At 38.6% G+C, this 15,488-nt stretch overlaps 1 protein-coding gene across 1 annotated transcript; it reads right to left on the bottom strand.

The window, feature by feature from the left end:
- Window positions 1-12: 12 nt before the first annotated feature.
- phactr3a (phosphatase and actin regulator 3a) lies at window positions 13-14,086 on the bottom strand. Its single transcript, XM_066671620.1, has 11 exons — window positions 13,930-14,086; window positions 12,883-13,038; window positions 11,998-12,207; window positions 11,518-11,737; window positions 10,135-10,277; window positions 9,612-9,765; window positions 4,524-4,579; window positions 3,832-3,893; window positions 3,430-3,570; window positions 3,148-3,224; window positions 13-1,150 (listed from the first exon to the last, which is right to left on the bottom strand). Exons 1-11 carry the CDS (start codon window positions 14,084-14,086, stop codon window positions 1,135-1,137), a joined length of 1,392 nt encoding a protein of 463 aa, XP_066527717.1. The 3' UTR covers window positions 13-1,134.
- Window positions 14,087-15,488: the final 1,402 nt, after the last annotated feature.

The raw sequence follows: 15,488 nt of genomic DNA, 5'->3' as shown, positions 1-15,488 counted from the left end.
AATCTTGTTTGTTTGAATCAGTATCAAAGGGTCTTATTATGACAGGCTGGTTGTATGGCAGGCAAAGAGTTTGAATTAAAGCACAGTGTTAGGGAACCATTTGCTCATTCTCCAATAGTTTGGGGTGTTAAAGAGTAATCAATGCTTATTGTAGGTACATTTAATGTTTGTCTGACTGTGTTCAAAAACGTTTTTTCAGGGCTGAACATGCACAGCCCTGCATTTGATACTTCTTGTAGTATAAGCAGTTTTGGAGGCAAATGGGGGACAACGAGATTTTTAATCTGATTGTGTCACTTGCGGAAATATTCTCACCCATTTACATACTAGAAAGATCCCATGCTCGCAGACCATCATTTTCAAAGTACATTATTTACTTTATATTTCCATAGATTCCCAATTACATTATGAGTGGTGTAATACATTAAACCACCCAACCGTAACACTCTTAATCCACTTTTGGACATTTGGATCTGCATAAACCGTTTGTTTGGTATTTTATGCTATGATTGTGTCTGTTATCAGGCTATTCTGTCACAAATAGCTGGAAACAAAATGCTGGTAAAATTCATTATCCTAGCAAGGGAAATAGTGGTCTTTTTTAAGACATTGGGAACCTAAATATTGAAAATAAGACAAAGAGCTTTTATAAATGTAGTCTTCAGACAAACAGTGCTTACGAAGTTTCTTCCCTTCTTTTTCCCCAAATGATGACAAACAACCCTGTTCAGACTGAATTTTGTACAACTGATATGAAACTCACTCCGACTTCGTAGGCTTACAACCCTTGAATTTTTTTTTTCTTTCCTAACTTAAAGTGGAGCTTCTCACATGCACATTAACTTTCACTCAGAGAGGCGTCTCACAGCAGTCACTTAAAAACTTATGAAAACACAAAACCTTCATCGTGGCTCCACTTCTTCAGCCTCAGAGCGGAGGTGCCCATGGCCACTGTTCACTCCTCAAGGTGCTGTGCCTTAATAGCCTCTGTCATTATCTGCACGCAAACACCACCGCCCCTGGTCAAGACCAGGATGCTGGAAGAATAAGGACATCCCGTGGATGACGTCATCTCCAGGATTTCGTCATGTATGTCAGCTTTAATATTTTTTCTTCACAGAAGAAAACCTTCTACTATGGCCTGTGGAACCTGTGTGAGGAAAAATGTCATATTGTAACCCGAAGTTGCATTTATTTATTACTACCACACAAGAGATGCTGGATATAGCATTCAATCAACAATAGTCCAGCCTATGTCTTCAAGTCTTTGTAATATGGCATTATATACAGAGCCCTCCACAAATATTGGTACCCCTGGTAAAACAAATATATTTTCTGAAATGTATGTGGTCCATAATTAATGGCACTTTATTTAATACTCTGTGTAACAACTTTACAAAGAAAACATCAACACAGGGTTCCTTCAGTTCCTTTAGATTCCGATGTCTCTCTCCACTTAAACTCATCCAACTAACCCAAACTAACCCTAGCTGAAGATTATTAGAATTACACATACTTTAGACTACTAAACACTGGCGTTAGCTGTAGTGAGTGCACGTCATGTCGGGCGGAATGGAAAGTTAGAATAAACCTGAAATAAATGTTGAAGGATTTACACTACACGGCTACATTCAAAGTCGGGTCGAAAAACGTTTGATACGTTGCGACTGGTCTGAAACGCAATTTGGAGGCAAAAAAATTGGAGTCTGAGGCCCTTGCACACTACACGAATTTCCCCTGAGTGACACCTGCGACTGCACCAGAGTCTGCAGACTACAGCCAACCAGCACAGACACCAAATCGTCTAAAAGTCGTGTAGTGTAACCCCAGCTTAACACAGTGATGCAATATCCTACACATTAGCGCTCTGCTGCTACCATGAGGTGAAAGAACAAACTGCCAAGTGCCAGCGGGCCACTAATTAAGTATTTTTTAAAGTGGGCCAATTAAAATCTTGCAGCGGGCCGCATTTGGCCTTTGGACACCCCTAAGATGAGGGGCATAGGATAGTGATGACAAAACCTTGATTCTGAGTGATTCTGAGGTATGCTTTAGATGACAGTTATTCTGGAATGCCCCAGTTTGCACCATTTAGATTTGTATTATCTTCTAGTACTTGGAGTACATGATAGTATGTATCTGAACAAATTCTGTCCAGAGGATCTGAGAAAGAAAAACATCCCCAAGCATCACAGATCAAGCCTCATGCTCCACAAGGGTTAAAGGGTACATTTCATTCATTCATTCATTATCTGTAACCGCTTATCCAGGGTTATTCAGGGTTGCAGTGGGTCCGGATCCTACCTGGAATCATTGAGTACAATGCGGGAATACACCCTGGAGGGGGCGCCAGTCCTGCACAGGGCAACACACACTCACACCTACGGACACTTTTGAGTCGCCAATCCACCTACCAACGTGTGTTTTTGGACTGTGGAAGGAAACCGGAGGAAACCCACGCAGACACGGGGAGAACACACCAACTCCTCACAGACAGTCACCCGGAGCGAGACTAGAACCCACAACCTCCAGGCCCCTGGAGCTGTGTGACTGCGAAATTACCTGCTGCGCCACTGTGCCGCCCAGGTACATTTCTGTATGGCTATATTTGCTCTTATGCTATAATCTGATCACACACAATTAGTTCCAGTTTGTATGCATTTGATGTTCTAAGGGTAATTTGCATCTGTGCTATCTCATACCTATACCCCAGTTGAACCCCTAGTTTTCACCCCTAAAAAATGTCAATAACAATTGTGGCTCAAAAAGCTTTAAGAATAAATATTTAATGGGAAGTAGGTTTTTCTCATTGTACATAAAACTAATGTAAGATGTTAGTATTTTTAAAAGAGCATAATGATAACCATTACTAAATGTTTTACAGCCCTGTTAGCTCATGTGTACCAGGGGCATCTGTGGAGGGCACTAAGCATCTCATCCTTTATGTATGAGCATTATGAAACAATCCCAAGCCTTCAGAAGCCAAATGTGGTAAATAAAGTGCAGCAGTGTGTCATTTTTAGTCATGTACATTTCTCTAGTGGTTTGAATCCCAGTAATTTTGTACTGGGCTGTCTATCTTTAGTACTGTAGATGAACACCAAGCTATAAATAGCACTCACACAGCTGACAGCCCTGCACACTGACCTCGTTAGGTGCTTGCTGGAAGCGTGCACCTCCATCTCTGTGCTTTTGAACTCGTTCAGCTCTTTCCGGATGGCTGCCTGCAGAATCACAAATGAACAGCATTTAGTGCATCTCTAAGTGGCTCTCACACGCCAAGCTTGAAAATATAATATACTCCCAGCTCTAAACAGGCATTAGAATAATGTGTGTGGTTTTTTTAATATATATTTACTCATGTTAAGGGATTATTCACAGAACTACACCATTAATTCTTGTTTGATATGGTGCCTTCTTGTCAAATACCTTGTCAGCTGCAGACAGTCTAGTCCAAGGTTTGTCAGCTCTCCTGTCATAATCCTGAGCCTTGGCCACCTCCACATAGTCACTAAAGCGTATCAGAATCTTTCTGTCCCTCAGTTCATCGACTGTCGGCCTCTGGTTGAGCTGTAAAACAACAAGAAAATACCAGTATGAAGAGTCACAAATTCTGTTGGTTTTTTTTGTTTTTTGCTTTTATAATTACAGTGATTAATCAATGTGAGGGAGGTATGTTAACGTTTAGCATGATTCCTAAGTGGATCTTCATATGTTTTGTACATGCACTGATATATATTGGGGTATCATTGATAGAGGGTATGTAATGAACCAAATATAATACAAATACAATTTAAATATACTGATTTGGTATATAAAAGTCATGCATACCTTTCTGTTGAGTCTCTGTTTGATTTCTCTCCTCTCCTCTTGCTCAGTCTGGTCATTCCTCTCTGCAACAACACAGGGAATCAAATTAGCACTGATGCATGACTTTGAACAACACAGAAGATCATGTGCTGAAAAATAAAGTCAGCGTTTAGAAGATTCTGATCATTCAGATGTAGGAAACAAAGACGAAACCAAAAGAGTATAAGAGCTGTTACTGAGGAGGTTCATTGGAAATGCTCTAGATCCTTTAGTAACCTTTGTCCAAATTAGTTTTTATTTTTTATTTTATTTTAAATAATAGAAAATCTGGTATTAATTGGAATACATTTTATTTCCCCAAGAATATTTGCAATTAATCACGTAATGGTATTGATATTACTACATGTTACTTATGTCTAAATCATACACATAAAATAAAAATATATATAAAATTTGACGATACGTTTAGGACTGAAAACCTTCCCTCTGAGCTCTGAAAAACCTACTAGCATCATCATACACAGTGTGTTTCAGTTTCACACGAAAATGGGCTAAAATCCCCTCTGGTAAAAAATAAATGAATGTAATATGTATAATTTAAAAACAAATGCATACAATAATAAAACGTAAAGCTTTGAAAGACCTGTTGTATTTAAGCTGAAAGGCAGTATAAGAGATCTGCTAAATATTTTGGAACCAAATGTACCACTTACGTTTTAGGATGTTTCTGCTCTCCAGCTCCTCAACGGCCGGCCGCTGACTGAGTCTCCTGAGGAAAAACACCAGAATGTCGCTGTGAACCATCACTGAAGGGTAAAGGTCCAGAATTCCCCAAACATCAGAATGCCTCCACCTCTGATTCACGGGAATTCCTCACTAAACCATTCACTCGTTCACTTCCTCTGGACGTGGGGGTGGACTGGACACATCCTGACACTCACGGTCTGTCTGATACTGAGCTGAGTCTCGGAGCTTGTTCTGAGCACTGCCACGTGCTGGAGGTCTCACACCGAGGTGGAGCCTGGAGCTTTTACTCTGACCATGTGATGCACACATACTCTTAAAGCACACCTCCACTGCTCTGCTCAGCCCTGGGGATTCTGCTGTTTTTCTTAGAAGAACGTTTGTCTGTTGTAAATGTATGAATAATTACAGTCAGAATACGGTTTAGGGCTTAAGTCATCAAGCGGAACACTATCAAAGGCAGTGTCATTTAATAAATATCGGTTTAAAATGAGCTGTTTTATGCAGTGAACTGTGGGTGTAGGAATAACATTAATACTAAATGCTATAAACACTGACAGAAACCCCACAGCATCTCTACCACATTCACTTACTGTCTTCCAGCCTTCCAAACCTTTACTTGTGGTTCTTACATAACTCAAGCGTGTTTCATTCTCTCCTGTTCTTCAGTGGTGTTTTCAGGGGCTTTAAATAGGTTAATACTGATTATTGTTTTCTTCTCTCACATTCTTTTTAGACCTTGATATATTCACATTTGCATGACTTCACTGTGATGTTAACAGTACTGTTCTTACGTTGCTGGCACCCACAAAGATGTAAAGCTTTTAAATCTCAGTTTAAGCCCTGATATAGCTGCAGAAACAATGTTATATAAAAAGAGAAGCTGCCATATAGTTCCCGACAGGTTAAAGCTCTTCTGCACATTTGCTGCAAATATTTAATGATTTAATTTATGGTGCAATTTAAAAAGCTGTGGCTGTCACTAAACAGCTTTACAGAAATCTAGGTTTAGATTCTTAGAAAACGTAGTGAGAGCCTGAAGAAGAAAATGTTTCTTTTCTGAAGCAGACATCACTCTGATAAATGAGAGAGACATGATTCTTATTAGTTACATTTTTAAATCTTATATGCGTTATGATCTACAGGTCCTCAAACACCAGGTTCTCCCTCAAACTCCGCATTTACTGTGAGGAGGATGTTGGAACACTTATCTTTTTCCATGCACTTGGAATAATGTACTGTACATTAAATCAGGTTGTGACCAAAGTAAGGGCACGGCTCTTGTGGGAGGCTGCAATAAACTTAATCTGCTTTGAAGAATGGCTGGATTGTAACTGCTACCATATTTGCCCATTATCCTCCCACACCATCAAGTTATCGTCATGTCACAAACCGAAATGTGTATATCATTTTCTATTTAAGATGTTATTAAAAGAACAAGAGATAGTTAATTGTGACATGTTTAATAATTATTTGTCTCGTTGGACACGTTTCCTGAAGGCATTTATTCATTAATACATTTTTATGTGTCACCAAGCCACCAGTAAATATATTTAATGGAATTAATTACTATTTTGATGGTTAGTTAGATGGTTTCATGTGTACTGTTTACAAAATTAAATACCAAATATGGCATTGCTGTATATTTCTGTGTTCACCAAGATGAACAATATTTTAAGCTCCACGTGGAAGACGGTATGGTGCACTGTCATCCATTATTCACAGGCCTTTGTTCTAAAAATAGCAATGTGCATGTGTTGCTTTAGTGGAAGTGCAGAATACTGCAGGCTAAAGATAGAAAGGCCATGACACGGCACTGAAGAAGCATCATGGTATCAATCTGGATGCCAGGCTACACCACATCTTCTGTAGATGCAGGAAACTGTATTGGACTCAAGGCTGGGGGAACTGAAAGATGGTGAATGTAATCAATGTATATGGTATGGTTGGTGTGTGTTTACATATATATATATATATATATATATATATATATATATATATATACAGTGATCCCTCACTTATCACGGGTGTTACATTCCAGGACCACCAGCGAAAAGATTTTAATATTTATACATTATTTTAGTAGCTGTACTCTATTAAGTGCACTATTTTAAGAACGGAGAGTGGTAGCTGAACAACTGGGATACAGAGTAGCATTCTCTGGTTGGTCGCTTTCCATCAGTCGTGTTGTTTACAATTTCACGTCAGCAAGTAGCGCTTCAAGCGACCGTATATTAATTATATACTACTAGAAAATCTATATATCTATCTAGATAATCGGTTAGACCTCATCGGTCCACCCAGTAAAGTCAGAAAGAGTGTGTGTGTGTAAATATATATATATAGACACACACACACACACTCTGACTTTACAGGGTATATATGAAATATATATATATATATATATATATATATTTGATGTGGAGCCCTTATTAACCTCATCTATCTGTATGAGCAAAAAGAACATCAGCATAAAAGAAAATACCTCTAGTAAACACTTTGAAACTGGAAAGTTAAAGTGGGCTTCTACTCTGAGGTTAGAGACATCAATAGTGTAGGTGTGAAGCATCACCAATATTGCCTTCTCAGCAAGATACTCAAGGGGATTGGGTCTCATCTTCTGCAGAGCTAAAAATAACAGTTTCCCCCCACTATAAGCACTAGGATCCAGAGCATATTGCACTGCTCAGTCCCAGAGCATCTCTATTAATGGGATTCATACACTCACAGAAGAAGGAAGCAATGTGTAATGAAATGCAGCAAAATTAATAAATTGTAAGTTTCCCATTGCTGAAGTGTTTCTTTTGTTATGTGTCTGAGATCCTTATGCTGTAAATTTCTCTATGAACACACATCCCCCGGAAGTATTTGACATTGGACATGTGCACCATTCTGAGATTGTTAAACTTCACAGGAGGTCTTCAGCTTACTTTTCAGAAAAATAGACAGGTTAGACATATCTGTGTATTTTGTTGTTTTTTTTTTTGATATTTATTTCACAGCCTCAGGTGCTTTTTAATTTGTTTACGAATGTCAGAGCAACCAGGCCAATAGAAGTGATCCAGAATGATTTGGAATACATATCTATGGCTTTTCATCAACAATATGTTTTTTTTTTCTCTTGTGAGGTTTCTTTTTGGTGTATTTTTAACATATAACTCAGTGCTACATACTAAGATGTAATATGGTTATGGTTTAATATGGAGATGCCTTCACACCTGTGTCTCAATTTTCTGCTTGTAATGCAAAGCAGTATGGTCCCTCCTCATTACGTAAGAGGCTCAGTTTGTGTGCTGTCAGCAGTCTTTTCCTGATGCTGTGTGGATGCTATTCATAGAACACTTTTTGCACCTCACACTTTATTTTGGAAAACAACATCAGTATCAAGTATGAGTGTCAGGCAATGCCTTCCAATAATCAGCACACGTTTCTGTGTGAGCAAGATGAGAGCGTCACTTAGACGTGCGAAATACAAAACATTGTTCATTATGTAAGAGGAGGAACCACCAGGGAAGAAAACAACCTCGGAGGCCTGGTGGCATTACAGACTTACTGCATTGCTTGGTCTATTGGTGTTTTGTACATGATACAGGGGCAAATAAAAGCAAGCAGAACTTTATAAATATATATAAAAGTTGTTGGCGTTATCAAGCAATTACACTCTCAAAATGAGCACACAGCAGAATTTTGGGCCACCATTGGAAATGAATAAAAGGAACTAACTGAGGAGAACTCTCTCTCTCTCTATATATATATATATATATATATATATTGCAGAAGTATAAAATTTTGATTTTTGCCACATCAGCAGTCCCTTTCATTTGTTTGATGCTGGTTATGTTTCAGCTACAATTGCAAATATAGAACATTGTGATGATGCCTGAACTGTTCCAATCCAGTGACACTGTTCTGTATGAAATGATTGGTGCAAAGAAATCAATACCATGAAGATTTTATGCCAAATAGCAGATGTCCTACCTCAGTGAGATGGATGGGACTGTCTTTAACTGAACAATGTTTCAATCCTTGGTGTAACTGGAGACAGACAAACTCTCAAGTCATCCTCCACATCAAGTCGAGCTCTGTACTTTGTCTTTATTGCCATCATGGTTGAGAAAGATGTGTTGTTGGGAGAGGCAACAGTATCCTTATGGCCTTGTACTCATTCCCAATGGTGGCCCAAAATTCTGCTGGAGTGTGCTGTTTAAATTTAATTTAGAGAGTGCGATTGTTTCATAATTCCAACAGTTCATCCTCAGCTTTTCTGCAGCCCCCCTAGTGCACCACTGTGGCCCCCAGTTTGAGAACCACTGGTCTAATGCACTATGACAACTTATACATAAAGCATGAGCAGCTTCGTTCCGCTTAATCAATCCAATGAAACGATATGGGGGATAATCCAATCAGATTAAACCAGATTCCATCTCACCTCTTTATAATCCCTGAACCTACTGTTTATATTACATCACTAATAACCAGATTATTATGTCTTTTACACAGTGGCAACAGGTAAACCTAGTGTGCATGGGATTCAGACATATGTAATTTTCCACATTTATGTAACAGACTGGTGAAAACAACTAGCTTCTTGGACAAGTACAGACAGATATGTTCGTTGTGTTAATACAATTTAGAAATGCATGGCTGCAAATGCTTTGGCTTATTTTTAACCATTTCTTGAGAGTGTGCAAAAGATTGTTTGTAGATTGTAAATTATTCTCTGGTTACCTCCTGGGAAAAAAACCCTGAACTTGTCTGAAAATTGCTTGAAATTTCTGGCTACATTTAAAGGAACTTTCTTAATTGGTCTAGAAATGAAGTACACGTGGCCTGCAGCCTAGCTTTTGAAACATATTATTCCTTTAAAACTAAGAGCATCCTAGTATTCTTTAATCTTCAACCAGTAGATACTATGGCCATTGTTTTCACTTTGCAAATTGACAACTTTAGCATTGAAACCCCAACATTAGCTTTGATTCAGTGTTAAATATCTAGATAGTGTTTAACTGTTATATGGACAGAATCCCATTCACATTACCAGAGAGCTTGTGGCTTACTTGGCGAGCTTCATTTCAATCTGTTGGCGGATTTCTTGTCTCTCCTGGTCGCTGCGTGCTGGGAAGATGTTCCTGTCTTCAAGCTCCTGTTTGCTTGGCCGATTCCTCAGCTTAACTGCAAGTAGCTCCTTCCTCATTCGGCGTGGCAGTGTTCCTGTATTTACACATTTTGAGTCAGAAATCTACTTTGTAGCAAAATAACAAAACTTCCACAGGTATTCCAGCTGATGAGTGGATAATAGCTGATGAAGGATATGCAAATATAAAAGGACCATGTTTATCAGCTTTCTTACAATGTTCAGTAAATGTAATTTAATTCAAAGAAAAAAAAAGAGGTTTAACAAACATTGCCACTTCTGTAATGTAATGATTCATTTTTATGTCCCTGACACTAACCCTTTCTTTAAAAATGCTTAAGGGAAATATGACTCAAGATGCAGTGTGAATGAAAATGTCTTGAAAAGCCCCCCTGTGCTATTCATGGTCAAATAATGTTTTTTTTAATTATTTAAACATAACATACCGGAAATGACAGACTCGTTCCAGCTGTCCATGTCGTATATAATTCCTGAGGCGTCGGTGAAGCATTGAGACTGTCTCACATTTTCTTTATTCTCTTCTGCCTCTTTCCTGTTCTCCACATCTCCACTGGTCTCCCGTTCCGTACTTACATTCAGGACAAAGAGAAACAGAGATGTATATAATGTTTTATTTTCATGTGTATTTTATTTATCAGAGTCATATTTATTAGCTTGCAATACTGAGCCTTCCTCATATATGCAGTTTTGGGGTTAGTGATATTCTCTAGTGAAATCTAGAAGCGACTTATTCAATACTGGTATTGCACAAGCCTAGAATATACAAACAAATGCTACAAAAATCACATTGTGTTTTCATTTACTGTGAGTGTTTTGACCACTATTTATACATCAAGAAAAGATGGGTCATTGTATAAAATGCAAAATAAAACCACATGATTTCGTAATTTATAATTCCCTTAATGATTTTTCAACTATATAATAACTTTTTAATTGGTGCCTGTAACACTCTCCAGAAAAAGTCAGGATAAAGGCAAAATAACAGTGAAAAGTTTATAGATTATCCAAGTACTAAATCATTACACCATAAGCAGGCTATGTGTAGGTAGGAGTATTATTATTCAGTGTAAAAGGAATAACCATGAAAATTTGATTATGGCTCACCACATTGTGCCAATCTTTGAGACAATTGTCAAACATAAGCTGGACATTTCTCAGCAAAATGAAAGCTCTCTCACCATCTACCATACATAGCATTATACAAAATCATGAAGAAATGCAGAGAAATCTCCATTGTTATTATTGTAGATGGCCAAAAAACACTTCTGATCTGGTGTGTGAACTTCAAGCCCTCAGACAGGACTGGATTGGTATGCTTGGGAAAACTGCTTAATACAGTCTACACTGTTGTTTTCGGGAAATACAGACGTTGAGATTTCCTTGTCACCATCCAGACTGTTACTAGCAAAAGCTACAAAATTCAACATCAGTCAAGGTATGGGTGTGGATCAGTGCCTATAAAATTGATAACTTGCAGGTACCATTAATACTGAGGTGTTTTTTGGGATTCTAGAGAGACATGCTGCCATCAAGAAAGCCCATGGTTATTTCAGCAAGACATTTTTAGGCCTCATTCTGTATATGATGCAACAACATGTATTTAAAGATACCGAGTGACTGACCTGTCTGCAGTTTAAACATGTACCATATTGAAACGTTACCAGAAATTTGTGTTTGATCCATATTATACAGTCCTAACTGGAACACCAATCTCAGTGGCTGCAAAATGCATCCTCTGCAACCTGATCAACCATATGGAAAGTTCTGGCTATCTAGAAGAGATGAAATGACAGGAAAACCTTAGTTACCTCTCCTGTCTGAGCTTTGTTGCCAGGGCACGGTGCAGTTCCTCAATGATACAGCTAGGTGGCAGCGGAGGATGCATGGTGCCTATATGAGGCGATCCTACAGGATTGGAGAAAGGCCCTCTTAAAACCACAGGATTGGGGCCCTCAGGGACTCTGGGAACATCTTTTGGGAGGAATGAGTTTGACTGAGGCACAGCTGTGATGACAATTTTACCTGGATCTGAACAAACAAATGGTGCCACATTAAGCCATGCACAGTTTCATGTGATTTATTTTATTATCAATTATACTAAATTAAACGTTATATTGAAGTCATGCAGCTTCAGTGGAAGTAAAAGCTGTAATTGATCATAATAATTTTCACTACCGTATGTGCTCATTTTTATAAAATTGAATTCATAGGTCATTTTAAAGCATAAGAATACCGCAAATCACATTTCTGTTATTACCAGATTCAATAAAACATTAATTAGATTAAACCTTCTTCCGTGTTGAGCTGAGGGATGAGAATGCCATGGTTGCTTTGAGGAGAGTGTCTCTGAGGGGCTTCTTCCTCATTTTCCTCGTTCTCATCTGCATCGCTATCTGCTCTTTCTGCATCGTCTACTGGAACAGTCTCTTCCACCTCCTCGTCTTCCTCACCTCTATGAGGCTGTTCTGTTGTGTCAGTGTCTTCTAGAGAATCAGGAACTAGGGGCCAGTAGCAAATGTCAAAGGTGAATTTGCAAGTGTTTGTCACCATAGTTTTGGCTTGTACATGTATGAGTAACTGCTGCCACCTATTGGTCTAATAGTATATATTAAGTGTCACCACTCAACAAGCGTTGATCCCATTCATATTTGCTTACCTTCAGCTTCTTTATTTATTATATTTAAGAGGTGTCTAAACCCATGTACATACACATCTCACAATAACATTTACACTGTTGTTTTCACAACTGGCTACATTATTAGTAGCAGTTATCACTTCAGCTTTTGGATTACAAAAGCCACACCATCTCAACCCAAATCTATTGGAAACTGATCAATCCACATTCTACTGATCCACAGTGTAATGCTAGAGGGTTATACACCCTCCAGCTCAAACTCAGCATTACACATGGTGACCTTAGGTCCATGTGCAACTGCTCCAGACATCCTGTTTCATTTCACGCATTTCTCTGGAGATTATACAAGCTGTGTGCACACAACAACACATTATTAGCTACAATGGGTGGAGCTACAGTGGCAGAATTCATCAGTTAATATTCACTTTTGAAGTTAAGTGTTTCTAACAATGTGACTAGAGAGTGTATATAGCCCTAGTAAAAAATGTGTGTGTTAGAAATTTTTGTTAATGTAGCAAACGGCATTAATGGTCCTCACCAGTAGGCAGATGGTCATGTTCTGAGCTGAGGTACTCCATGCTGCTAATGCTGAGGATGGGCCCCTGGGGTCCAGGCAGCCTCAGGTCCACATCGGACACTCCCTGAATAGGAGAACCAGGATCTGGAGAGTGAAGGCCACAGGCCAGGGCCACATCTGCACAAACATCAATGATATGATATGTTTTCAGTTTCATGTTACGCTATTCATGATGTGCTCTTTAGAACAGGACGGCGCATCAAAAATCTGATGTACATGTTATGCATATGAGGCTAGGAATGTTTCTGCCAGGCGCTTTAATCTAAAGCAAATCGTAAGGCAAGTCAAGTCCAATTGTACAAGTGTGAGGAACCAACTTCAAAGCTAACGCTGCAAGACGCTGTTCAATGATGTTTCTATTACAGAAATCAGGCAGGTTTTGGATGATACAAGAAGAAAAAGCAAAGGCAAATAGCTACGCGGATTACAAAGCACAGAGAGACATGATGCAAATTACAATCTGCAATATGCATCACTGTAAAAGTCTAAGACAATCTGAGAAAATGATATGTAAAGCTATTTATCTTGACAATAAGCAATAAGCAACATTAAAAACCCTACAAAATATTTAAAATGGATTTAGTGAAAATTAGACAGTTATTTGATGTCTGTTAGTGTGGTAGCAACCTCCAGCTTCTCTTTAAGGAAGTGCAGTACTTACTGTTATTGTGAAGCACATACTTTCACCAACTGAAATCAGGTGGTGCTCATGAAATTTAACGATCAGTGAGTAATTCATCTACAGGCAGTTCGTTGTGTGATCTTGGACTAAGTTCCCGTTATGTAGGCTACATTAAAAAATGGTAGTGCTTGCCATTTGAAAACTGCACTCTTGCAAACTGATACAAAAATTAATTAATCCTCAGAACTACTTGTTACTGAGGTAAAAATAGTCATACATTTTTCCTAAGGGCACTTTACTGCACATCAATAACAGACCTCAAAGTTTCTGACCATTCAACAATACAAAGGTATTGGCAGATCTATGATATCTGTTCAGTGTCTCACCTGTGGAGCTCTGCTTCAGCTTCTCATTTTTCTTTTTCCTCCACTTCCACGGCCGAAATAGACGCCCTAGAGTGGCCAGCTTGCTGTGTCGGCGGATGGGGGGAGTGTGCACCCCACTCACTAGACAGCTAGAGCGCAGCACTCTCTGCTGCTCCATCACATCTTCAAAACACACACACACACACAGAGAGAGAGAGAAGAGAGAGAGAGAGAGAGAGAGAGAGAGAGAGAGAGAGAGAGAGAGAGAGAGAGAGAGAGAAAGGAGAACATAGGCTATATCAGTGAAAATTCTTTGGCACTTAACTTTAACACAAAACAGTTGGTCCAGAGGAGAGCACTAAAAGGTCAAACACTGCCTTTGAGACAAAGATGCTGAGAGTATAATGGTTTGGAAGGGTAGGTGTGGCTACACGACTTTTTTTCTCATTTCCTTTTGCACAGTACCATATGATTGTATTAGATTTTATAATAATAATATTTGTAATAATAATAATAATAATTGTAATTTTCATAAACTGCTGTTTTCAAGATGTGCATTCACCAGTCTTTTCACAGGTTTGGAAAGTCATGTGAGTCTTTCTTTTGTTCAATAAGAAAAAATCATGTACTATATTATGCAACTGTTTAATAATGAGCTATGTCCTAATTAATTAATCCAGCCCTGTAAGATCTGCTGAAGGACAGCAGAAACAAGCTTATGACAAGTTCACACCAGAGCTTACTTCAAGTAGAAAGGGGAAAAAATGACTGCCTTTGCTCTCATCTCATTCGGTGTGTGAGTCAGTGATAAGGAGGAATGGAAATGGGAGGAGGCTCTAGGCAGAAGCGACTGCCCCATTCTGAACATGGGCAGGAAGCCTGTATACAACATATGTTTATATTCTATCAAATTCTAATGTTATATTCTATAATGATTTATAATAACATTTAATTCTGTGACCCGCCACCCCACTGTGCATGATAGATAAACACAGACAGACAAGACAAAGATCAACACAGATACAGATAGATTTAACAGATACGCAGGTGGGTAAACACACATTTATTAGTATGCCACTTTTAAACCAAGTATTGCCACCTCAACTCTGATTTAAAAAAAGAAAAAAAATGAAAATAAAAAAAGAAAATTTTGAGGAATAAGTGTCCGCAAACTTTTGGCCATAGTTTGTGTGTCTCTATATAGTTTTCATGTTCTGACCATAATATCCCCTGGGTATAAAAGTAATTACTTCATAATCAGACATTTATATTATTATTTCATTTAAAAGTGAGCAGATTAACATTCACACACAGTCGCTAAGACGTGTGCACACACACACACACACCACAATGTCTGTTGTTTCACATTACATCAGAGTTACAGGCTCAGAAGTAACAAGAGAAAGGCAAACGTTCTCAGGAGATTGGGAGTAAAATGCTTGAAGAACTTGTGCATGAGGAGACTGAGACAGAAGGATCAGAGTCCTGGTAGACTGAGAAGACTGAAGAGAAGGGAAAAGAGGCTGCTGTAGAGGCAGAAGAGATTGAGATGTAACATGGTGGTGTAAGCAGTGGACAGT

This window comes from Hoplias malabaricus, chromosome 5, assembly GCF_029633855.1.
Source record: "Hoplias malabaricus isolate fHopMal1 chromosome 5, fHopMal1.hap1, whole genome shotgun sequence".
NCBI lineage: Eukaryota > Metazoa > Chordata > Actinopteri > Characiformes > Erythrinidae > Hoplias > Hoplias malabaricus.
The sequence above is the reverse complement of the archived record's forward strand: the minus strand, read 5'-3'. Positions and strand labels throughout refer to the sequence as shown.